This window comes from Phaseolus vulgaris, chromosome 7 (genome assembly GCF_000499845.2).
Source record: "Phaseolus vulgaris cultivar G19833 chromosome 7, P. vulgaris v2.0, whole genome shotgun sequence".
Taxonomy (NCBI): domain Eukaryota; kingdom Viridiplantae; phylum Streptophyta; class Magnoliopsida; order Fabales; family Fabaceae; genus Phaseolus; species Phaseolus vulgaris.
In genome coordinates, this window is record NC_023753.2 from 9379989 (window position 1) to 9406123 (window position 26135).

Genomic DNA, 26135 nt, shown 5'->3' on the forward strand with positions numbered 1-26135 from the left:
ACAGTTTAGTCCGTACAATATATGGATAAAACTGTATTTTAATAAGGGTTTACATGACAAAATAATGTAAAAAATATCATCTATTTTCAGCAAACTTCTTTAATATATTAATATTCAATGATTAATTTAAAGTTATACATTTTCTTGGACTAAATAAGTCATTTGACTAAACTTAGAAGGATTAGTTTTACATAATTTTCCAGTCTTCATCAAACGTCTTTGTTGTGATAAAAAAAAGTTATATTTTACTTATTTTTTCAAACTAATTTAGTAACATAGTGTTAAAAGTTTCATTTTTGTAATAAATGAATTAATTTATTATATTCTTTTAAAAATAATAACTAATTTCTTTAATTATTTTATTTCTGCATTGTTATTCTCATAAATTTTCTCCTATTATCTCTACTTCATTTTTTTAAATCTCAAGAAAGTATCATATTTTTTTTCTAAACCGACTATATTCTGGAAATATAAAATAAATTTATGTTATATATAATAATTTTTAAAAAAATTATAGTAATGAGGTTTTTTTTTAAATTGTAATTTATTTTTTGTTGGTTAGACAGTTATAAGGACAAAAAATTCATGATTATATTTTTAAGGTATAATTACTTTAATCATCCTTGCATTTACGTCAATATTTAATTTAGTATAGTGTTTTAAAAAAATTAATTTAGTTCTTATTTTTTTAAAAAAATATATACAAATTGGTTGTTTCTGTTAAGATCCATCCAATGACATCAAGTGTTATTCAAAAAGAAATTTGTTTTTCGATTGCAGATTTGCTTGACGGGTTTGGTGCCTTTGCCTAGAGTGGTTGGGGGGTGGCGTTTGTGTCCCATATTGATCCGGTGTTAAACTTTGCACAGTTTAGGATGTGCCAGTTTTCAAAGTCGGTTAATGAAGTGTGGAACACAATTTGGGTTGGGGTGGTGGGTGAAATTTGGACCCACAGGAATTTTATTATCTTCAACCGGGGAGTGGCTGATGTGTCTGAAGTGTATGCACGAGTGCAAACAAATGTTTGGTTTTGGATTAATGCTAACTCTCGATCCGCTTCATTTTCCTTTTCTAGTTGGTGTATGATACCTTTGGAGTGTATGAGAATGATTGTTTGATGTAGTTTAAGTCTATGTCCGGTTAGTGATTGTATTTGTTAGTTTGGGAATATTAGCTAGTAGTTGGTTTAGTATCTCTTGTTTCCTTTGTATAAGGGTTGAAACACCCTGAAGTGGTTTGCATTTATTAATTTATTATTACCGATAAAAAAAATAAAAAAAAATTAGAAAGAAATAGAATTGAGTATTGTAGTAAAAAATCAATTATGGGTTAAGATTTTTTTAATTGCAATCACAAGAATAGGATTAGAGTTTTTTAATTACAATAAGTGAGTAAACATTATAACATATATATTAACACAAATAAAAATGATTTTGCCCATTATAAGAAAGATAAGAAACCTGGAGTTATCAGCAAATATATTTGATATAGGTTCAACTTATTTTTTAAAACTAGAAATGAAAATATTGAGAAATTAAGAAAAGAAGGAGTAAAAATGTAGAATTGAAATTATAAATGTATAAAACTTAATTATATACAATTATTTAACTACTGATAAATCAATAACTTTATTTTAATCACTCAATTAAAATATTCATATAGTATATTCATTAAATATTTGTTGGGAATTTTATTGAAGATCCAGAATATTTTTATATATCTTGAAATACTTTACGTGACAAGAGTATTTCCTTAATAAGAAAAAAGAAAAAAACAAGAAGTATGACGTTTACAAAATCGAAATCTTCCTCCCCAACTTTTTCCTCTTTCTCATTTCTCTATTTTGAGTGACCAAAAAAGAAAGAAAAAAATCCTAAAAAAGAAAAAGAATCCAAATTATATAACATATATTTTTTCCATGTTTTCATTTCTCTTACAAATCATAACTATTATCCTTATTTTCAGTTCGTTTTAGTTGAGTATCAGTTATTTTTTTTTAACAAAAGAACAGTGATAAGTGAATTCTCTTTATATTTAATTGAATTTATTCTGTTACGAGAAAATTGCACTACACTTTCCTTCTTCTTCTTCGTAATTTATACTAGTATGGATGATTATTCCCGGATAATGACTCATTTTGTTTCTTAATTTCTACATATTACACTTGAATTAAATTAATAACTCGAATAAGCTTTTTAAATAAAAACTACAATAAAAAGTTGGAAAATAATGCTTTCACCAACCTAAGAATTATATACAATTGATATGATAGATTTAAATATAAATATATATAATAAAAAATAAAATTATAATTAAATAATATAAATATGATTTTAAACATATATTCTAAATTTATTTGAAGTATAATCAAAAGTACACCTACCAAAAAAAAATCTGAAAGACCTGTAGACTTTATATAAAAAAAAAAACCGAGTTCCAATAAAATGTAAAAAAATATCTAATTCTGTAAAACCAAACATATATTATTTATTATTAATCTTAAAAGTAAGTTAAAGTTAGAGTTACAATATATTTATATCTTTGTGTTTTGCCATCATAATTAATAAAAATAAGAGAGAAAACCAGATAGAAAATCTTATTCCAAAAACCAGTCTTTTCTCATTAGAGATTATAATAGTGTTATAAGAGAGACTTCTAACAAAGGTTTCAAGATTTTTATTATAGATAAAAAAAGTAAATATATTTTCTATGATAACATTTAATTAGATTTTAAAAAATATATAAATTGTAATTTCATCTCGTTGGTTAGAATGTATATTATTCTATTATCGGTTCATATTCCTAAATATAGGATATTGTTTTAATTCCTTAATTATTTTTATTTTTGAGTTAAAAAATAGAATCAATGATACTGACTAGAATAAAATAAAATAAAACCATAAATGATATTAATGTTAGATATGAATTATAATTAGATGAGAAATCATAAATTATTGGTTTTTAATAATCCAATTAATTTTTCATTAAATATTTATTGAGGATCTCAAATTAGTTGATACAGAGATATTTAATATATTCTTGTGTAATATATAAAAAGTTTGAAGATTTTTATTATCCTCCATAATGTGAGAGATTTTAAAAAAATATATAAATTACTTACTTCTCTAATGAGAAAAGGAAGTTGAGTCCAAAAAACACAGCTTCCTTGAAGAAGTGGGTAGGTTAGGTTATGAAATAGCAGATAGTAGTGTAGAAACCATAAATCCTTCAACAGTCAACAATATCATCTATTCTTACTCTCACTTTGCCTCAAAACTACCATTTTCTATATATGATGATGTTTTTGGTGTTGGCCTCCTTCGCCATGAACGTGGAGGGAGTCAGACCACATAAAAGATTATCTGTCTTCATCCTTCTTCCACATCTTAATAGTGGAGAGGGCATCGTATTTAAGATAAAACTTTGGTAGTTAATAAAAAAATTAAATAATTTGTATTAATTTCATCTTTCATAAAACTTTAAAAATTAAAATATTAAAAATTAAAATTTACATAACTTTCATGTTTAAAAACTAAATAATTGGTAGTTAAAATCTTGGTAGCTAATTAAATATTAATTTAGAAACTAATTTTTTTTTGTCCCTAATTTAGAATGGTCTTTAATTTAGTCACTATAGCAACTATTTATTTTTTGTCACTAAAATTAGTTTCTATTTCATGATTTTCTTGTAGTGATATTTGATATGAATTAAAAAATGATGGAAAACAATGATGATGTTGTTAACCAAAAAAAAAATTAAACTCAGGTATAACACTACAAGAAAATCATTAAATAGAAACCAAATTTAGAAATAAAAAATAAAATAATTAGTTGCTATAGTCACTAAAATAGAGACCATTTAGGAACTAAATAAATTTTTGATTTTAAAATGAATTTCTATTATTGTTAAATGGTTTCTAAATTGGTATCTAATTAGTCACCAAGGTTTTTGCTACCAAATTTAGAATCTAAATAATTGGTAGTTAAAACCTTGGTTGCTAATTAGATATCAATTTAGAAACTATTTAACAATAATAAAAACTAATTTAGAAACTATTTTTTTTTAATTTCTAAAATGATATCTAATTTAGTTACTATTACAACTAATTATTTTGGCGTTTACAAATTGATTTTTATTTGATAATTTTCTTGTAGTGTAACACCAACTTACATAAACTAAATAACCAACTTACATAAACTAAAGCATAAAATATAGATGAGATGGAAAGGAGAAAGGAATTGATTTTTTTTATCATTGGAACAATTTTACCACAATATTTATATAACAATATATATATATATATATATTACAGTTAATGAAGATGAATATTTCTTGTCTGATGTAGTGCATCAAATGGAGCGCACGTAATCGTACGAAAACACAATGGAGAAAGGGAGGTTTTGATGAACCCTAATTGCAATGAAAAAGAGACAATAAGTTAAGCATAAAAGAGAGAAAAATAGAGAAAAAAAAATACAAAAGAAATTCTTATTTACTTGTATATTAGAGAGTAAAATACATGGTGTATATATAAGAAAAAGACTAAGACCTAGCGGAAACAGAAAAGGGAAGTTGGGTTAAACAAACAAAGCCCAATAACTTAAAACAGAAAAACTAAATATGTTAACACCCCTCAAGCTGGGGAGTAGATATTTGTCAGACCCAACTTGGATTTGAGAGTAGAGAACTGTGTGAAAGTAAGGGGCTTGATGAATATGTCAGCAACTTACATGGCAGAAGTAATGGGCAGCAGTTTGAGGAGACCAAAGTTAAGTTTTTCACGAACTAGGTGACAATCAATTTCAATGTGCTTGGTGCGTTCATGAAAGACTTGATTGGACGCTATTTGAAGGACAAATTTGTTAAAAAAATGGATAAATCACAAGGACTTACTAAAGCATAAAATATAGATGGGATAGAAAGGATAAAGAAATTGATTTTTTTTATTATTGGAGCAATTTTACCACAATATTTATATATATATATTCATAAATAATTCATAAATAATAATGTAATATGAAAATATTTATTTATATATATATATAATGTAAAAATACGATTAAGAACGAAAAAAATATTGAAATGTAGTAATATAATATAAAAATATTTATATATAGTATCATAGCAAAATATTAATGAGAATAAAAAAATATAATAAAAATATATTTATAATATCTTAGAAAGATATTCATATATAATATAATATAAAATATTCATAAATAATAGAAAATATAAATATATATATATATATAATATTGTAAAAATATTGGTAAGATTGAAAAAAATTATTGATACGTAGTAATATAACATAAAAAAATTCATATATAATTTCATACCAAAATATTTATAAGACTAAAATAAATATAATAGGAAAATATTCATAAGATCTTAAAAAATATTCATATGTAAAGAGAGAAATAACTTGTGAAGACAAATTGACACACCTAAGCACTTAAAAAAAAATTAGCACAGCTAAAAAAACATTTCAGCTAAGCGTGGTTGAATGTGAGGAGAGTAGGAGTGTATTTAAATAAGAATTGTGAATATTAAGTTTGAATTCAAACTTAGTATGACAAAGAATCTTTGAACATTGTTATTCAATTGTTGTATCCATATGATCAAAGTAAGAATTGTTGTAGTCATGTGAAGAAATAAAGGAGATACACGTTGTGTGTGAAATTTCTTCATTTGGTGCTTATGTAAAACATATTCTTCAAATAAAAATATTGATTTGTTATTATCTATTTTATATTTTTTTTCTCTAATACATGTATTTTTTTGTTTTTTGTGCTCTAATAAATATTTTTAACACATTCATGATATATTGCATTTTTTAAGTTATAACTTATGTTACATATGAGTATTTGATATAATCTCTACTATGCTCTCGTACATATTATGACATGATACATCCAAGTGTTATGTTGTGATACATTCATCTGTCATGCTCAAGTGTTAAAAACAAAGTGTGTTCCATGAGGTAAATCAGTAGCAAGTGACAGTACAACGGAACAAACACTACAACGAAGAAGAAAATGTCACATAAAACAAATTTATAAATTATTTGCTATAGTTTTAATCATCGGCACATATGTGAATACGATCCCTTCTCCTCCTTATAAACTTACATACAATAGTTTTTTCTTCTTTTTTATGCTTTATTTTTTAATTAATAACTATACTTATATGCAAAATATTGTTTCTGCATTAAAAAAACTACTCGTGCTAACTTTAATAAAAAAAAAATATCTCCATTCTTACATGGCAAAATCAATGCCGATAAATGCTTGCAAGATAAATTAAGCAAATTCTTTAGCGTAACTTGTGTTTCTTGTAGTTTGTAATTCATATAGGTATAATTTCTATAATCTTTTTAAACATGAATTAAAAAAATTGTTCTTTTTCAAGTGTGTTTTTGCAATTTAAAATTACTGAAAAAACAATACTAAAATGTAGAAATTAATTGAAGGAAATAACATGCAAAAAGTTGTAGAAACTGATTAAACATAATTGCAAGACTGCTTAACTGATTCATTCATTTTGATTTACTACTTCAATGATATATATAATAAAATTACAAATACTGAAAGCTATAAAATAGAAATATTAATAGCTATGTAAATTGACCATTAATGCAATAATAACGGTAAATAATTTAATGGTAATAAAATCTAAATTAATAACCAACATCCTCGCTTAATTCTGATTTGGAACAACCTTCATGCCAATATTCCAATCTACAATATTCCATGGCTTAGTGAGATCTGCAACCTGATCTTCTAATCTACAATATTCCAATTTGACCATGTTCTTCCCAATTAGAGTCTTAAATGGGTTTGAATCCTCCATCTTAAACTTCTTTAAAACCTCAACAACAAATTTCCTTTGATGAATGAAGATTTCATCGTCTCCTTGGCAATAACCAAAAAGTAGGACATAAGACCGAGATCACTCATCTCAAGTTCCTTCATCATGATATGCTTGAAGTCACCAAATCAACATAAAGACATAAAATTAGCAAATCTTCATAATCATTAGTCTTTACATAAATACCATGATCCGATGCACATTTTTTTGAATCCAGTGGCATAGTCCGTACACCTTCTCCTCTTTGTCAGATTGTATGAAATCGACGGCTGCTTTATATAAACCTCTTCATCAAGTGGGTCATTTAGGAATGCAAACTTGACTTCCATTTGGTGAATTTTCCATTGCCTTTGTGTAACTAAAGCAATGATTAATCACATTGTTTTCATTCGAGCTACAGGAAAAAATAATTTTTAAAATTTAAAGTTTTTATCTCTTAATTTAAAATAATGTTTAATTAAATTTCGTTTTTTACAGTTTTTGTTATGTAAACAAATATTTATTCCTCCAATCTTGTAATATTAGTTTTTTTGTTTAAATCAAACTGTATAAAAAAAAGTTCAAAAATAATTACTAAAATTAATGCAACAGCAACATTAAAATAGGTGTTTCGGTCCTAATTTATTTTTGGAGTGGCGAAAGCTGCCACATCGACAAAAATGAAAGGTCAGTTTCCTCTCAGCAATCTCCTTCAATTGAAAATGAGTCAATACAACTATTGAAGGATCATCTTCGATAGGAGTAACTTCTCTCTTTATCAGAGGTATCTCATTAGAGGAACTAGAAAATTAAGAAGAAGCAATTAAAGGACAACCTAGGTGAAACGCCAACAACCTAGGTGATGTAACGTCTTTTAAGTTATTAAAATTCACCATTAGGTATAAATGCTCCTTAGGAATACTTACATGGATTTGTACTATTTTATAATAATTATAATCACACTGTCACATCGAGCTAAATGAGGATCGTGAAGCTCCAACTATACAAGCTAGTTGTGAAAAGACGACGTTTCTCAAAACTCAACCAAAAATATGACCAAAACAAAAGTTTAAAATGAAACCCAATTACCCTGAAAATTGGGTTTCTTGGAAAACTTATATACCAAAAAATATTGAGAAAATAATACTCACATAAAGTAGTTGGATTAAACAACTTACAAATCGAAATAATTCTGATATACTTACAAACTGTTTTTTGTTGTAACAGACTAATCAACCAATTTTTAATAACTAGCTTATTAAATATTTCTCCAAGTCTAAAAATTTATAAATAAATATTTATTTTCCAATGACTACTCACTCAATTTCCTCTAATTACTTAGATACTCTTATATATCTAAACTCTTACTAACTAATTTTTTTGCAAGTGGATTATCTATCAATCTTCATCAAACAAAGTTCTGCAATCCACTAATGAAGAAGTTAACTCATCCACAACAGCTCGGTCATCTATTTGAGATGATTACAACTAATCTCCAGTGAGAACAATAGGTATAATAAAATTAGAATAATAAAATAATGTATTAAAATATAAATAATAATAATAATAAAAGAAGAAAATTAAATAAATTATAAACTAAAAACTAATAGAATTAACTTATAACTTATAAACAAAAATTCTTATATACTTTCTGGTATTAACTACAAACTTTTACATTAATTAAATAAGTTAATAATTAATTTATGAGTACAGTTTAATTTGACTTGGTACAATGGTACTAAAGTCTTCGATTCAGAACGAGGAATATTGAAAAAAGAGAGCATTATAGAAAGCACGTTGTTGAAATTTTGAAAACCATAGAAAAAGGCATTATCCTTTTGTTAAACATGTGTTCCAATTTTGAAAGATTAAAATTCAACAAATCAAACTACAAATATTGCATAATGAAAAAAATTAACTTATCATGAATCTTTACTTTAAAAAAATTATTACTTGTGTCAGGTTTAATCTGCAAAATTCCTTTTTCACCTTTCGACTTACTTCTTTTACACCTTCGTATTTTGTACCATTTCAGGAAATAATACTAATGCACCTCATTTTCATGAACAATTCTTACATGTGCTAATAATAATAATAATCGCAAATTTTTAAAAACAATAAAAATAGCAAAAACACCGATGAGAGGAAAAAAATACAAAAGGAAAGTATAATAATTAGAGTTTTCCTATTATATTTTGTTAAATAATTTGTTTAGTATTAAAAAAAACGAAGGCATTGTGAGGGATGGATGCCCTTGCGCCTCGGTTACTTATTTTCTTTTATTTCTAATATATTTTTTTCTCACTTTTTAATTTTCATTGCGAATATAATTGTATTCTTTTCTAGAGAAATTTTTTGAATAATATTTATATATCTTTAATAGTCTTTTTTGAAAATTATAAATAACTATATCTATAACAAAATAATTTTGTTAATTTTTTATATTGATTTTTCCGACATCAAGTTTGTTAAAATGGTATTTTTATGTCTAAGATATTATTTGTTGTTTTGGAGGTTGAAACATGAATTACTTTTTATTTTCGATGAGTATTTGTCTTTAGAACTTCTTTTTTATATGGTAATTGTTCTCGTCTAGATGAAATCGATCGAAATCTGGGTGAGCTCCGAATAGTCTTCTTTCAAGTTTTAGTGGGTCAGCACCTGCAGAAAATACTCTGACGCTCAAGTCAATAAAAGCATAAATTTATGTGTATATAGGGAATATAATACTAAAATAAATTCGAGTTAGAGTACTCCTTAGGGGTGGTAATGTATTTATAAGCTTTCATGGACTTAGATCTTTAACCATGGTTTCTCCAGGTATTAAAACGACAATTTATGATATCTTTTCATAGAATTTGAATATCATGGAGTATGTTTGTAGCGTAATAAAAGATATTGTGCAGGTAAATTAAATCATTTATGTGACTTAATCGGGGACATTACGTATAGCATTTAAGGAGGCCGGAATTTTGGGAATTAAAAGCGCATTAACTATGTTGTGAAATTGCTCACTCTTGATATTATTTTAACAAGATCAATGAATTGGGTTTTATGCCCACCTTACCGTGTTTTGGGCTTGCTCGGTTGGCCTCACCGAGCTACCTGATGGGTCGGTCTACTCGGGCTAATTCCTAGCAATCTTGTGATGGTACAGTACCAATGTTTCGACTTCAAGTTTGTTGAAATAGTATCGTCAGGGTCAATTACTACATTTGAGGTATTGTCCACTTTGGAAATTGAAACTTCGTCTCAATTTTGTCCTTGAAAGGCGACCCAGAGGAAAGAGGAAGATGTTGAGATCTCACATGAACTAAAGATAAAAATATTTCATAGTATATAAGTGAGTGCAAATCTCAACTTCTGAATCGATTTTATAAGGTTGAGTTATACTTAAAGTTCACTTCTTAATATGATGTTGGAAATCCTACATCGACTAGAGATATTAAAATACAAATATTTCATAATATATAAGTGAATGTAAACCATTATAAGGTGTTTTTACAAAGTTGAATTCTTCATAAACATGTATTTAAATTATTTTTTATTTCGATTTGACTAACGTGAAACTATAGGATGTATGGGTGATGTTATTATAAATATATTTTTTTATGAAATTAACGTATTTATTAATTTGAAAAGAATTTTGAGATAATGGTTGCGGATTTAAAAAAATAATTTTAATTTTGTAATCTTCCATGACAGATAAATTCTGGATCATCAGAGTCATAACTTTACAAAATAGTACATGTTTTTTTTAAGAAGTACGTAACTTTATGGATTTTGTTGTAGCGGTAATTACATAAGTTGATTATTGTGACTTTAAGAATGGAGAGTTAAGGGTCACATAAGACACACTGTACTTTCCGACACTGTGGGACACCAAACCAATGAATTTTTCTATTAATATTTCAAACACACGTTTTGACCGTTATTGTCACAAACTTTCCTCCACACCAAGCACGTGATAATCCTTGTCTTTTTCTTTTACTTTCACAATAACAATTATTGTGTACGTCTATCTAGAACCCATTACATTGAATTAATCTATTCAAAAATAAAACTAAGCTAAATTAAATTTTTTAATTTCATAAATAACTTATAAACTATTTAATATTTATTAAAATTCAATAGATGCTTTTATTAATATTTGTTCTTACAACAAGGACCCAGAATACTGAAACTAGGTTGACGAGACTAGACTTTACACAAATATTCTACTCTTGGGCCGGATTCTCTTAATTTCTTCTTGGGCTCATGTTTTGAACTCTTCCTGGTTAGGTGCTCTCGGCTTCTCCCTCACACAGGTTGGGGGTGGTACCTGCAAGGCGCTCTGATGCCAAAGTCAGAAATAATTTCAAATATCATCAGACAATATTCACTCTTACCTTTTTCTTACTCTGAACTCCTATTTATAGAGTTTTCTTAATGGGCTTTCCCCTTTTCTTTTGGACTTTCTTTCTACACCTTTTTATTATTTACACACCCCTCATGCAGGTTTTTAACTTAATTGGGTTTCATTTTTATAATAATATTTATATTTTATTTTATTCTTTTATGCACATCTTTTCCGCTCTCGGTCTAAACCTCTCGGTTTTAGCCTTATCACCTCTTGGTTACTCAACATGTTGTTCTCGGCCTAAACCTCTCGGTTTTAGCCTTATCACCCTTTGGTTACTCAGCATGTTGTTCTCGGCCTACCAGTACACTAGCCCCCGAGACATAAATATTTTATTTAAGTTTAAACAAAAATATTTGTGTCTTAATATAATATAATAATTTTGACATTTGATTTGATTTGATATGAAACGCTTTGGTTTTCGTGCTTTATTTTGATGAGTTTAAATGACTTGACGTGAACTTGCTATTTTGACCGTTAGATAATATATTTTTGAATGGTTTCATATTGTTTGCAACGTTTCGAATTCTAGGGTTTACGCTGGGTTATAAATAGGTTTGTCATTCGATCTTTTATGATTTCGTGTGAGCTTTGTTGCTGTTGAGAAGGAAGTTTATTGTCGATCTTCATTCAGTTCTTGCGAAGGTAATGTCTCTTTCAAGTTCTTCTGCTACTGATGAATGTTCAAGCGCGGGTGGTGAATCAACTGGCCGAGTGGTTCGAGAAGAAGTTCATCCTGATTCGAAGTCTTCATCTGCTACTCCATCTTGTATGAATGATTCAAATGGAGCTGCTACTGTTGATGCTCCTCAAGAATTTGAAATTATTAAGCCTCAGAAAAATCTTCGTCCAGGTTATCAGTGGGTTAATTCTAAAGTCCGAGAGTTTTTCTCGAAGTATCGTTCTGTTAGCGAACTTCATAGTTTTCTTTCCCATTCTCAAATTTATTACTCTGATATTGAAAATGATATCATTTCATTTCAGCGTGTTGGAGATGTTGATAATGTGTGCCATGGCCGAGAAGGTGATAACTATGAATTTTTTTATTTTTATGCTTGCTTTTTCAGAGATCTTCATATTCGATTGCCTTTGAACAATTTTCAAATGGGCGTTCTTAATTTTCTTAATGTTGCTCCTACTCAGCTTCATCCTAATGGTTGGGCTGCGATGCAAGCGTTTAGTATTTTGTGTAAATTATTATCACTTTCTCCTAGTCCCTATGCTTTTCTGTACTATTATAGTTCTCGGCCTGGTAAACGGCCGGGGTGGCTATCCCTTATTAGCAAATCCAATGTGTGTTTTCTTAAGCCCTTTACGTCGTCATACAAGGATTTTAGGGGAAGTTTTTTCAAAATTCTAATAGAGCCAATAGGAAGAGAGTACTTCTTTAATGGAGATTCTCAAAATTTCCTCTGTATTGGACGAGAGATCCCGTGAAGTTTAACTCGATATCTTTTCATTCGATGGGTGTGGCCGATCGTCATGTTATTGAAGTTTTTAGTCGCCTCTCGTACCAAGTTCCCACTCGCGCCTTGCTACAGTTGTATACTTCATCAAGTCCTCGAGAAGATCTTATTGGTACGTGGTTGTTCCACATTTTCTTGCTTTTTAGGATGAGTTTTTTAACTTTGCTAATTTTTTTACTGATTTTCAGCTCTGATGGCAAGCACTAATCCGAAAGCTCGATCTTATTTTTCGAAATTGCTGAACAAAGTGGGTGATGTAACTCCCCGACGTGAGAATGTGGTGAATCCTGTGGTGGAAGTAGAAATCGTGGAACCTGTTGCCAATGTTGATGTGGTTGAACTGACAAGTAATGTTGATGTTGCCGGTCATTCGAAGAAATCAAAGAAACGAGATAGGAGTAGCAAGAGGTCGCATTCGTCTTCTCGGCGCCATCGCCATGGTGAAAATGTTTCATCTGAACCTCTTTCTGAAACGATATTTAGTGCTACAACTAAATATGCAAAGTTTGTTCAAACGTCTTTTAGCGAATCATCTTACAACAAGCTGAAAAATATGGATGCTGCTTCATTGGCGGATTCTGTTATTGAATTGTCGAGTAGAAATCTTTTGATTGGAAAAATGATGAAAGAGAAGAATGGGAACTGTGTGTCTTTATCTGAGTTTGAAAAATTGAAGAATGATCTTGCTGAGTATAAGGAAAGAATGAGCTCTTTATCTTCGCAGTTAGAAGAGATGAAAAAGGAGAAAAAGGAACAAGAAGTTGAAATAGAAGGTTTTGGAAAGGAAATTTTTGATTTGAAGAGTGAAAACTTGAAGTCTAGTAAAGAGAATGCTCAACTGTTTAAAGAAAATCAACTTTTGAACGAAAAGGTATCGGCGTTATCTTCTACGAATGAATCTGACAAAAACACCATCAAACTTATGGATGAGGAGATAAATCAGTTGAGGACTAATGTTTTTGAAGCCGAAAGTTTTATATTTGAACAACACAAGCTTGGCTTTGAGAAGGCTCTTCAACAAGCAAAATATTTTTATAAGATTCCTATTGATGAAGGTAACTTTGATGTTAAGAAGGATTTTTATAATGGTGAATTAATTCCTGCTAATTAGATTCCGGATAATGATGCTGAAGATATTAACATCGAGAATTAGGTGGATATGGGTTTTTATCTGTTTATAGCTTCTCGGTTAACTCTCGATTACTTGCTGAGAAGAACAATTGTTTTGGAATGCTGGGATGTTTAATGTTTGCATTCGTGATGTAATTCCTTTTTTTGGAACTTCTTAATATAAATATTATGAGCTTTTGGGGTTAACATCATGATTTTATTCTTCAAATTATCTTGTTCGGTCAAAATTTTCTTTCGGTTATAATCATAGTAAGAATTGTTAGCTTTCGGTTTTCTTCATCTTGATAACTTAAGAATTTTTTAGGTTTCAAAAGTTGTCAGTTATAATTAGTTTTTATCACAATCATTGATTATAATTGTTGGCCTTGTATTCATCTTTTGGTTTTAATATTCGGTTAAAAGAGTTCTTTATTATATTTCATAAAAGAAATGTTTGAACTCATCTCTCGGTTTTAATGATCATAAAAACTAGATTAAGCATAACATTCCGTTTCTAGAGCATGAAAATATTGACTATGTTGTAACCTAGAACTTTCGGTTTTTCAAACGTGATATTTTTTATTATAAGCGAATATTATTAAAGACCTCTCGGTGTTAACCGAATGCTGACCTTCTGGTTACTTATTTTGAATTTCTTAAAACATTCTTTTATTAATAAAATTGGTACTGGGTTCTTTCGATTGGGATTTAAAAAGTATAACATCATATGACTAGCGCATTGGGTTATTTGTTTTCGGTTTTATCTAACAAAAGCAGTTTTTATCTTTGAATTTATTTTTTGCTATCTAGTATAAATTCAAGTTATGTTTTTCTTCTTTGATAAAGATGAGATCAATACTGTTATTGTAAAATGATATTGATTTAAGTTATTTAAGTATAAAGTTACGAAGCCTGAACTTTTCACTTGTTGAGGGTGATTTATGCAATTGATACGTGACTGATTTGGAATATGCAGTTGTTGGTTTAACATACTGTTTTTGGATGTATGACTGGCTTTCGGTTTTTTTTTTTTTTTTGAATTGTAAACTTATTACTTTGGACTTGGCGGTTTTTAAGGTATAAAAATCGTGCATCTGTTGATTTTGACCTTTCGGTTTTTATTTGAGATGAAAGCGTCTAAGATTGAAAGTTATAAGGGAACATTCTGACGGGAGGGATTTCATCTGATTTGAAAGCTTTCAAGACCGAAAGAAGTATATTTATATGTTTATTTGGGAGGGATTTCACCTGAAGTGAAAGCATCCAAGCCCAAGAGTTATGTGAATATTTTTTCGGGAGGGATTTCACCTGAAGTGAAAGCATCCAAGCCCAAAAGAATTATGTATGTTTTCGGGAGGGATTTCACCTGAAGTGAAAGCATCCAAGCCCAAAAGAATTATGTAAATATGTTTTCGGGAGGGATTTCACCTGAAGTGAAAACATCCAAGATCGAAAATAAAAAAGAATGAAAGTTAACAAGATGAATTGTTATTTGGGAATGCTTCTTCATTATATGATAAGTATGTACACAAAAGTCTTCTTTTTACATCTATTTTAACTGAAATAGAACTTTAGATGACTCGCATTCCACGTTCTCGGTATCACTTTCTCTTCCAAAGTTTCTAATCTATAGGCTCCATTTTGCAAGTTTTCTAACACCCTGAAAGGACCTTCCCAGTTGGATGCCAGCTTTCCATGTCGTGGATCCTTTCGAGCTTCAGTTCACATTCTCCATACCAAATCACCTTCTTTAAAATCTCTAAATTTTACCTTTGCATTAAATTTCTTCATCGCCCTTCGCTATACTGCTGTTTCTTTTATTTTTGCTATTTCTCTAAGTTCTTCAATAAGATCGAGATCAGTCCTCAAACATTCATTGTTGATATTCCAATCTTCCATTTGTCTTCTTAACGTTGGTTCGTTAACTTCTACTGGTAACATTGCATCTGTTCCATAAGTGAGATTAAATGGTGTTTCACCAGTTGACGTTTGTGGTGTGCATCGATACGCCCATAATATCTCTGGTAACTTCTCGGCCCACAAACCTTTAGCACTCCCCAACCTCTTTTTTAATTGTCCAAGAATAACTTTGTTTGCAGCTTCAGCCTGTCCATTCGTTTGCGGATGTTCAACTGAAGTGGTTGTGGACTTGATTCCCAAATCTGATACTCCCCGTGCACCTGTCCTACCGACAGCTGTGAGTCAGTTTTGCAAACGACATTTTCAACTCCCATGTCTCTAGCCAATAATAACCCTGCAACAAGAGCTTCATACTCGGCCTGGTTGTTGGATGTTTTGAACTCGAATCTTAGCGCCATCTCCACTTGGAAGTTATCTAGTCCTTCAAGTACTATTCCTGCTCCGCTTCCTCTTTTGCTTGACGCGCCATCTACATACAAGGTCCACTGGTTCTGTTGTGTTGTTGTCGGCATCTGAATAATAAAATCTGCAAGGGATTGGGCTTTAATTGGTCCTCTTGGTTCGTACTTGATTCCATATTCTGAAAGCTCCATCGACCATGTCACCATTCGACCTGCAAGTTCTGGTTTTTTCAAAATTTTAGATATTGGATAATCTGTTCTCACAATTATCTGATGATTCTGAAAATATGGTCGAAGACGCCTCACAGCATACACCAGTGTTAAGGCAATTTTTTCAACCTTGGGATATCTGGTTTCGGCAGGTTGAAGGGATCTACTTACAAAATATATTGGTTTTTGCTCTGGGTTTTCTTGGATCAAGGCAGCTCCTATGGCTTCATTTGAAGTTGCTAGGTAAACTATGATGGGTTGGGTTGGCACAGGTTTCACTAAGATTGGGGGTTCGGCCACCATACTTTTGAGTTGAGATAAAGCTTGCTCACATGGTTCGCTCCACACAAAGGTTTCAGATTTTTTCAGCAAGTTTACTATCGGTTTGGTTTTTTCGGCTAATACTGGTAGAAATCTTGATAATGAGTTCAGTTTTCCTACCAGCCGTTGTACTTCTTTTAGGTTTTTCGGTCTTCCCATCTGCATTATTGCCTCACATTTATCAGGATTTGCTTCAGTTCCTCTGTTTGTTAACATGAATCCCAAGAATTTTCCTCCTCTTACGCCGAAAACGCACTTTTCTGGATTGAGACGAATGTTGTACTTTCTTATTTGTGCAAACACTTCTTCAAGATCGTGCAAATATTTCTATATTTCACTGGATTTAACAACCATGTCATCAACGTAAACTTCCAAGTTTTTTCCAATCTGTTCTTTAAACACTTTGTCCATCAATCTTTGATATGTTGCTCCAGCATTTTTCAAACCGAAAGGCATGACTTTATAGCAATAATTTGCAACATCAGTGGTGAAAGCCGTTTTCGGGATATCAGGTTCATACATCTGTATTTGATTATACCCCGAATAAGCATCAAGAAAACTCATCATCGCTTGGCCAGACGCCTCATCAACTAATCGGTCTATGTTGGGCAATGGATATGTGTCTTTTGGGCATGCTTTGTTCAAGTCTGTGTAGTCTGTACACATTCTCCATTTTCCATTCGGTTTCTTGACAAGTACGACATTAGACAGCCATGTAGTATACTTAGCTTCTCGGATAAAACCAGCTTGTATTAACTTTTCGGTTTCCTCAATTGTTGCCTTTCGTCTCTCTTCCCCTAACTTTCTTCGCTTTTGAGATACCGACCTTGCTTCTCGGCAAACAGACAATTTGTGACACATTACTTCTGGATCAATCCCAGGAATATCAGACGGTTGCCAAACAAACAAATCCTTATTGTTACGCAACAATGTGATGAGTTTGCTCAGTAATTCATCAGGCATACTTCCACTTATGTAAGTGCATTGCTTGTCGTCTTGGCCTAACACCACCGCGGTTGTTTCTTCTTTCGGCTCCAACCTTTCCTCATTTAATCTAGGATCCAAATCTGCCATAGCTACCATTTTTTCAATACCTCTATCCATCTTCAAATTCATTTTTAAACCTGCCGCATAACATTCTTGAGTGTCTTTTTGATTGACATAAAGTGTTGCTATCTCCCCCTTTTCTGTCGGGAATTTCATGGCCAAGTGTGGTGTTGATACGATTGCCCCTAACTTGTTTAAAGAAGACCGTCCTAACAACACGTTGTATGACGTGGATGCATCCACTACCAGATATCAGATTTTAATTTTTTTAATTTTGCTGCCTCTTCCAAATGTTGTTATTAGATCAACATACCCTTTGGTACTAACTCTTTCACCCGAGAAGCCAATGATTTGTTCTCGGAAAGACACTATGTCTTCTTCTCTCAAATGTAACCTCTTGAACGTATCCCAAAACAAGATATCAACTGAGCTGCCTTGATCAACCAAGGTTTTCATGACAGCGTATTCGACTATTTCCACCGTTATCACCATAGGGTCATCATGATCTGGATCAATTTCTTGAAAGTCTTCGTCTGTGAAGAGCATCGGCGGTAAAGTTCTTCTTTTAAAAACATGATTAACAGTTCTGATATTCCTCCAATGTTGTTTTCTTGCTGACAAAGATTCCTTTCCAGAGAAACCACCTGAGATTGTATTTATAAACCCCCTAACCGGCCTTCCCAAACTTCGCTCCTTACTTCTTCTACTGACTGTGTGTTTTGATAAACTCTACCACTTCTTTCCTCTAGTCTTCCGACCCTTCTATCATCTCTTTTTTCTACTCGCTTATTCTCTCTTCTTTCAAACCTTTCCACCCTTCTTTCTCCTATCTCTTCCCCTCTCACTCCTCTCTCAGGGCTCAACCATACTCTTGTATTTCCACCTCGGATAAAACGTTTTAACTGCCCCGCATGAATCACTTCTTCTGTATGATGGCCATGATTTTTATGATATTCACAATGTTTGGTGCGATCTGCTCTCTCCGGTGTTCTTGCTTTTCTCGGTGGTGGTATTATTGCTGCTACCATGGCTTCCTGTAAAACTCTTGTTCTATTTGTATTTAAAGGCGTGTATTGTTGGAATTTTCGACTCTTAAACTCTTCTCGGACTCTTCTTGCCACAGGTATATTTTCTCTTTCTATCACCATCTTCTCACCTCCATCAACCCTCACTTGGTTTCGAAACTCCCTCAATTCCTCCATCTGCATAAATTTTGATGCCCGTTGCCTTAGTTCATCGAGATTGATCGCGGGTTTTTTACAAAGGCTATCGGCAAATGGTCCCAGTTTTAGTGCTGTTATCATGTGATGCATGGTGACCTCTGGGCTGAGATTTCAAATTCCCAGGGCAACCTTTCCAAAGCGTTCCATGAACATTCTTAACGACTCTCCCTTCTCTTGTCTTATGTTTACTAAGGCAATCGACGTTAAATGATGAGGGCGACTGGTTGCAAACTGAGCGCCGAATTTTTCCACCAACGTATCAAAACAATCTATACTCAAAGGTGGGAGGCGTGTGAACCAACTTAACGCTGCTCCTTTCAGGGTTGTAGGGAATACTCTGCACATAACAGAATCATTCCATGTATACAAGCTGATTTGAGTAGTATATATTGCAATATGTTCATCAGGGTCCGTACTTCCATCATATTTGTCAATGGTCAAATTTTCCAATTGTCAGGTAACGGAGTATCAAGTATATCATCATAGAACGGATGTTTTCTGGAGGATATCCCTGCAAAAGCCCCAGAGTTTTCAAGCAATCTTCTCTTGGTTTGGGAACTTTCGTTGTGATATAGCCTTTCATTCATTTGTACCCTAGGCTGATCAGTTTCGAAGGATGAATTCAAAACTGTTTCCTCTTGTAACTTTCTCCTCATATGTGCGTTTTCCGCTCTCAACATACTCAACTCTTCTTCATTATTCTTTTTTAGTGTCTCAAATTCTTTTTGCAGTTGTACCAACATTGCCATTGGTATATTAATATTATCTGCATGCTCTCCACCTTGTTCCTCTCTTTGACTCATCTTGTCTCCAACCTTTTTTCAGCTATCTCTCAGCCCCACGGTGGGCGCCAAAATGTTCTTACAACAAGGACCCAGAATACTGAAACTAGGTTGACAAGACTAGACTTTACACAAATATTCTACTCTTGGGCCGGATTCTCTTAATTTCTTCTTGGGCTCATGTTTTGAACTCTTCCTGGTTAGGTGCTCTCGGCTTCTCCCTCAGCAGGTGTTCTCGGCTTCTCCCTCAGCAAGTGCTCTCGGCTTCTCCAGGTTGGGGGTGGTACCTGCAAGGCGCTCCGATGTCAAAGTCAGAAATAATTTCAAATATCATCAGACAATATTCACTCTTACCTTTTTCTTACTCTGAACTCCTATTTATAGAGTTTCCTTAATGGGCTTTCCCCTTTTCTTTTGGACTTTCTTTCTACACCTTTTTATTATTTACACACCCCTCATGCAGGTTTTTAACTTAATTGGGTTTCATTTTTATAATAATATTTATATTTTATTTTATTCTTTTATGCACATCTTTTCCGCTCTCGGTCTAAACCTCTCAGTTTTAGCCTTATCACCTCTTGGTTACTCAGCATGTTGTTCTCGGCCTAAACCTCTCGGTTTTAGCCTTATCACCCTTTGGTTACTCAGCATGTTGTTCTCGGCCTACCAGTACAATATTTAATTTCTTCATAATTAATTTAAAAAATGTAGTTTTTTTTATATCAAATTTATTTTAAAATTTTCTTACAAAGTTTATTATTCAAATTTGTTTTAAAAATATAATTGTTTAAAATATTATTTTATGAATAAATTAGATATCTATTTATAGAAATCACTTGTAAAAAATGATGAATTGACTTATATTTATATTAAATGAGTTGAAAACTCTTTAAGAAATAAAATTTATTCAATCCATTTATTTTTATTATTATTACTCTACTTTATATAGGGATCACAAATACATTTATAATGTTTTTCCGATACAGGAAAGAAATATTTAGATTCATTCAATATAATTATGAATAATATTTAACTTTTTAATTCGAATAATATATATATATATATATATATATATATATATATATATATATATATATATATATACCGTTCTATACTCAGATATCATTTTAAATTAGTACGATATTCTTAATTTATTTAGTTTTATTTTAAAAAATTATAATTATAATTTTTTTTGTTATGCATTTAAAAATTTGTGTTTTTTTAATGATAGACCTTTTTTTATTAGATCTTGTTTATTTTATTTTGATATTTATTTTTTGTAAAAAAAATATCTAGTAAATATTTAGGTGAGCATGAATGGATTATGTATATTTGTTATTAGATTGAAGATGAAGATAAAACAAAAAGTTTATATCCATCAAATTTATAAAAAATATGGTAGGGGTGAGAAAGTGAATCTTGATCTGTGAGCTAGTTTATCGATTTTTTTTTTATAAATTTGATGGATTTAAAAAATATTTATATATTAAATATGCTTTTAAAATATATGAAAATAAATTAAAAATGCAATTTTTTTAAAAAAAAATTTAAAATCAGCTTGTCGGCTTTATTAAAAAAATCATAAAATGTAAATCAAATTTAAAAACAAAAATTAATGACTTACTATATTAATTAAATTATATATTATTTTTAAAACTAAAAAAAATATTATATTTAAAATATGTTAAATTATTAATAAAATTTATAAAATAATTTTTAAATTTTAACTACCAATATTTTTAACTGTCAATCATTTCATATTCTTCAAATTTCAACTTATCTTACTATAACATAATTTTTTTACAGATGGGTGAAAATGAACTAGAATGATCCATTTTTGCCATCATTAAAATATTAGTATGAATTTTTAGTTCCCAGGTATTCCATTCTTTATTATTGTAAAAGTTTTAAAAAATATCATGATGATTATACAACTTATAATAGTTGATAAATAGCAACGTTTTTTATAATCAAATATCTCCTTGCTTAGCTTAAATATTAAATTTCCAATGTTTTTTAATTTATTTGGATTTAGTGGTATATATATATATATGTATATATATATGTATATATATATATGTGTATATATATGTATATGTATATATATATATATGTATATATATATATGTATATATATATGATAATACGATAATGATATACTTTAATTATATTAAAATGTTTATTTGTACACTAGATAATGAATCAAATTAACCCTATATATATGTATTATGCTCAAATGAAGGTATATTTGTATTTTTAGTTTTTTAATTATAAAAAATATAATACCAAAACTATTTTAAATAATAATAAGCAATAAATTCTTTATACAAAGTGATTAAAATAATTCAAAAGGAATCAAATTACATGAAAACCTATAAATTAACCTAACAATCATTGAAGAAAAAGTTATGAAATAATTGAGTAGGCTAATTACACAACTGAATTACATGAAAAACTATAAACTAACCTAACAAAAAAGTTATGAATGAATTGAAGATAATAATTTTTTTATTAGCCTATGAGTATGTGGTTGATATTAATTAGGTCAAGTAGTTTTGAATGAAATAAGTTCAAAACTTTAATTAGTCAACTTGACCTAATTCAGTTGTGTAATTAGCACTAAAGTTTGCACAACTATTTCTTCATTCAATTAGCACAAAGTTATTTTTTCTTGTAAGATTGTGATTGATTCACATATATTACTTGGATCAAGTTCATTTCAACATTATTTTCCTTTTGTCCAGCATTCTCTGTAATATAATATAAAAGGAATTAAAATATTTACACAATTGTTGAATTCAATTATAAGAAAAACATATAAAATGCTAAAGACATTGAATGATAAAAAAAAACTATACCTGAGAGGAAAATAAATGATGGTGAAAGGAAGAGAAATGAGTGTGATAACGCTGAGACATAAAAGTAAGTTTTTTTATTTTTTTATTTCAAGATTTTAATTGTAGATGGGTTAAATAAGGATAAAAAATCTTATAATATCGTATTTATTTTTAACCTAGATATTCCCACAAAATAAAAATTACATGGTCATTAGAACAGAAACAATTATTGGATAAAATGTTATGAAAATAGGATAATATATCATCTCACTTATCATCTTCATCGACAGATATCAATACAAGAAAATCATTAAATAATAATTAAAGTTAGAGAAAAAAAATAATTAATCATTATATTGACTAAATTAGATACTATTTTAAAGACTAAAAAATTATTTGTATTTAAAGTGATTTCTATTATTAATAAAAATTTATAAAATGATTTTTAAATTGGTATCTAAATTAGCTATTAATATTTTATATTCTAAAAAATTAATAGTGATTAATTTAGAATACAAAATAGTAAATAACTAAAACTTTGGTAACTAATAGTTAAATATCAATTAATTAAAAATTATTTTATAAATTTTTATTAATAATAGAAACTATTATAAATATTAATAATTTATTCAAATAGTAACCAATTATTTTAGTCTTTAAAACTAATTTCTATTTAATAATTTTTTTAGTGTATTTTTCAATAAATAATATTTTATATTCTTTTTAAATGTAAATAGATTATATTATAAACAATTATCATATATATACACACATTGCAAATATTCATTTTGAATTTTAACTCTACAAAAATAGTAATTTATATTCAAGAATAGACATGTTAAAACAATCATTATAAGAAAATATAATTATAATTAGTTACTGTATTAATTAAACTAAATATTATTTTAAAAATTTAAAAAGTATTAATATGTAAAATAGTTTTTATTATTAATAAATAATTTTTAAATTAATATTTAAATAATTTAGTTACCTTACATCATGATGATTAAAATTTATTCATTTGTTGTAGATATTTGATATCATCCGTCAATTATTTTATTAATATCTCAAGTTATTTTTCTACTACACCACAGAATAGTCAAATTCCATTAATATCTGAACTTATTTTTTTCTACTTCACCACAGAATAATAGTCAAACAAACCCTGTTATGAGTGTAATTTTGTGTTTGCAATAATAATAGTGTTTTGAGACTTTTCTTTCTAACCACTTATTGTAAACTAGTTAGAACGACGAATGGTCTTCTTTATATATATATATTTTTTATCTGAACTTATTTTTGTCTAATTTTGTCTACTTCACCACAGAATAATAGTCAAACAAACTCTGTTATGAGTTTAGTTTTGTATTTGCAAAAATAAATAAATAAATATGAACTAATTTAGAGATGATTCAACCCTTATACATAATGACAACTTTAATCACACTCAGTAGACATACTTCCAAGTATGGCTATACAAGACACTCATAACTTAACCCGGAGAAAGACACCTGACATACTAAGTAAACATCTCATAAGATCATCCTAATACAAACCATCGGATCTATGCACCAATCAGAAAAGGAAAAAAACACAGATTGTGACTTGGATGAAACCCAAGACCAAGTCTTTAGTTGGACCAACGCGAAAGCCTCCAGTACATCTACTACTCCCCCTTTAAAGATAACCCTATTCATATGCCTCCAGACCTCATTAACTACTGCAATCCAAATCCCTCCCCAAACCTCATCCACCGAAACCGGTGCACTACTTAACCTAAACTGGGAATAACTTAACAATGAGACATTATGAAACACACCCTGCACACCCAGCTATACACAACAATGGTTCCACAATAACCAAGCAAATCTGCACTCGAAGAACAGATGGGAACTAGTCTCCTCCTCCACCCCGCACAGGCTGCAAATTGAACTTGCAACCGTAATCTCGCGCCTAACCAGGTTAGCCTTAGTGGCCAACTTGTTTTCCAACACCCTCCAAGCCATAACTAGTGCAGTAGGTACAACTTTACTCACCCAAAACTTTTTATACACCGTTCCATTCTCTCCAACTCTGTCCCCCCTTAGACGGAGGTAAGCCGATTTAACCGTATACCCGAGCTTCTCCCCTTCCTTCCACTCCGACCTATCCTCCTTATCCAAGTCAAAACTCGCACCTTAGACTGCCTGAGAAAATAAAACCACTATTTGCTTCTCCCATTCAAACATATTCCTTCTCCAAAAAAAATTTCAATCCCACTTTCCATTATTCCATCCCCCGAAAGCTGCCACCGCAAAATCTTTTGACAGACTCAGGGAAAACAACATCAGGAAGACATTCTTCAAAGCCCCACTCCCCACCCAATTATCTTCCCAAAACAAAACTTCCTTTCCATACCCCACCTTCCAATTAATGGAATCTTCAAAATTCTGATCCCAACCCTCTGAATTCCAGACCTTCCTCAAATCTTTCCACCATATAGATTCCTTATTGTCTTTCCCTTCCTCTATCAGACTTCTCCAACCCCTGTACTTGGAAACATATTACGAAGTGGAGCCTAACTCAACTCCATAAAACTGACTCCTGAGGTGAGGTTTGCACCCACTTATATACAATGAAATACTCTAATCTCTAGTCGATGTGGGATCCCCAACACACCTCCCTCACGCCGACCATGACAATTTGTGCGTGGGATAACATATTATGAGTGGTCCGATAACGGCCCGATAACGGGTGGCCTGATAAGCTCACCAAACAATCGTTAGGATAGAATGGCTCTGATACCATATTAAGAAGTGGACTTTAAGCCTAACTCAACCCCATGAAACCGGCTCAACATGTGAAGAAAGAGACATAACAAAGATCTTGTAAGGGATCAACAATTTCACCCATGGATAAATGTAGCAACCAGAGCTCTAATCAGAGCTCTGATACCATATTATAAAATAGAACAAAGATGAACAAAAGAGTAAAAGGAAGACAAATGATATGAGAATGAATATCTCTAATATTATTCTGTTGAGATTAAAACAAATAGTTTGAATATATACAAGTAATACACTCATTCTAGGTCTAGCTAAAAAGAGAAATAATCAATCAAATAAATACTAGAATCATAACATACAAAACAAAATAAAGGTTATTCACCTCTATAAAGAGAAACAACTAATAATTAGAAAATACACAATTAATATTAAGATCTTTCTATAACTCTGGTATCCATATCCTTTAATATCCCCCACAAGATGGGGAGCAAATATTGATGAGTCCCAACTTGGAACAAATACTCTTAAAAGATTAAATGGGAAGCAAATGGATGAGACTCTTCTTTAATTTTTCTCTAACAACGTGACAATCTATTTCTACATGTTTTGTACGCTCGTGAAACACTGGATTTGCTGCAATGTATCATGTCGAGTCATTGTCAGAGTATAAAAGAGATGGTTCCTCAAAGGAACTTTGAAATCTTGAAGAAGATAAGTTAGCCATTGAATTTCACATGTAACAGTGGTCATTGCCCTATATTCAGCTTCACAAGAACTTCTTGATATCGTGTTTTGCTTCTTTGATTT

The 26135-nt window shown here is 30.2% G+C and overlaps 2 protein-coding genes across 2 annotated transcripts; one reads left to right on the top strand and one right to left on the bottom strand.

The window, feature by feature from the left end:
• Window positions 1-11894: 11894 nt before the first annotated feature.
• Window positions 11895-13823, top strand: LOC137829011 (spindle pole body component 110-like). The gene is made up of 2 exons (XM_068635807.1): window positions 11895-12270; window positions 12901-13823. The coding sequence occupies exons 1-2, from the start codon at window positions 11895-11897 to the stop codon at window positions 13821-13823; spliced, it is 1299 nt and encodes a 432-aa protein (XP_068491908.1).
• Window positions 13824-17973: 4150 nt separating this feature from the next.
• On the bottom strand, window positions 17974-19034 carry LOC137829012 (uncharacterized). The gene is made up of 2 exons (XM_068635808.1): window positions 18394-19034; window positions 17974-18283 (listed from the first exon to the last, which is right to left on the bottom strand). Exons 1-2 carry the CDS (start codon window positions 19032-19034, stop codon window positions 17974-17976), a joined length of 951 nt encoding a protein of 316 aa, XP_068491909.1.
• Between the last annotated feature and the right edge of the window lie 7101 nt (window positions 19035-26135).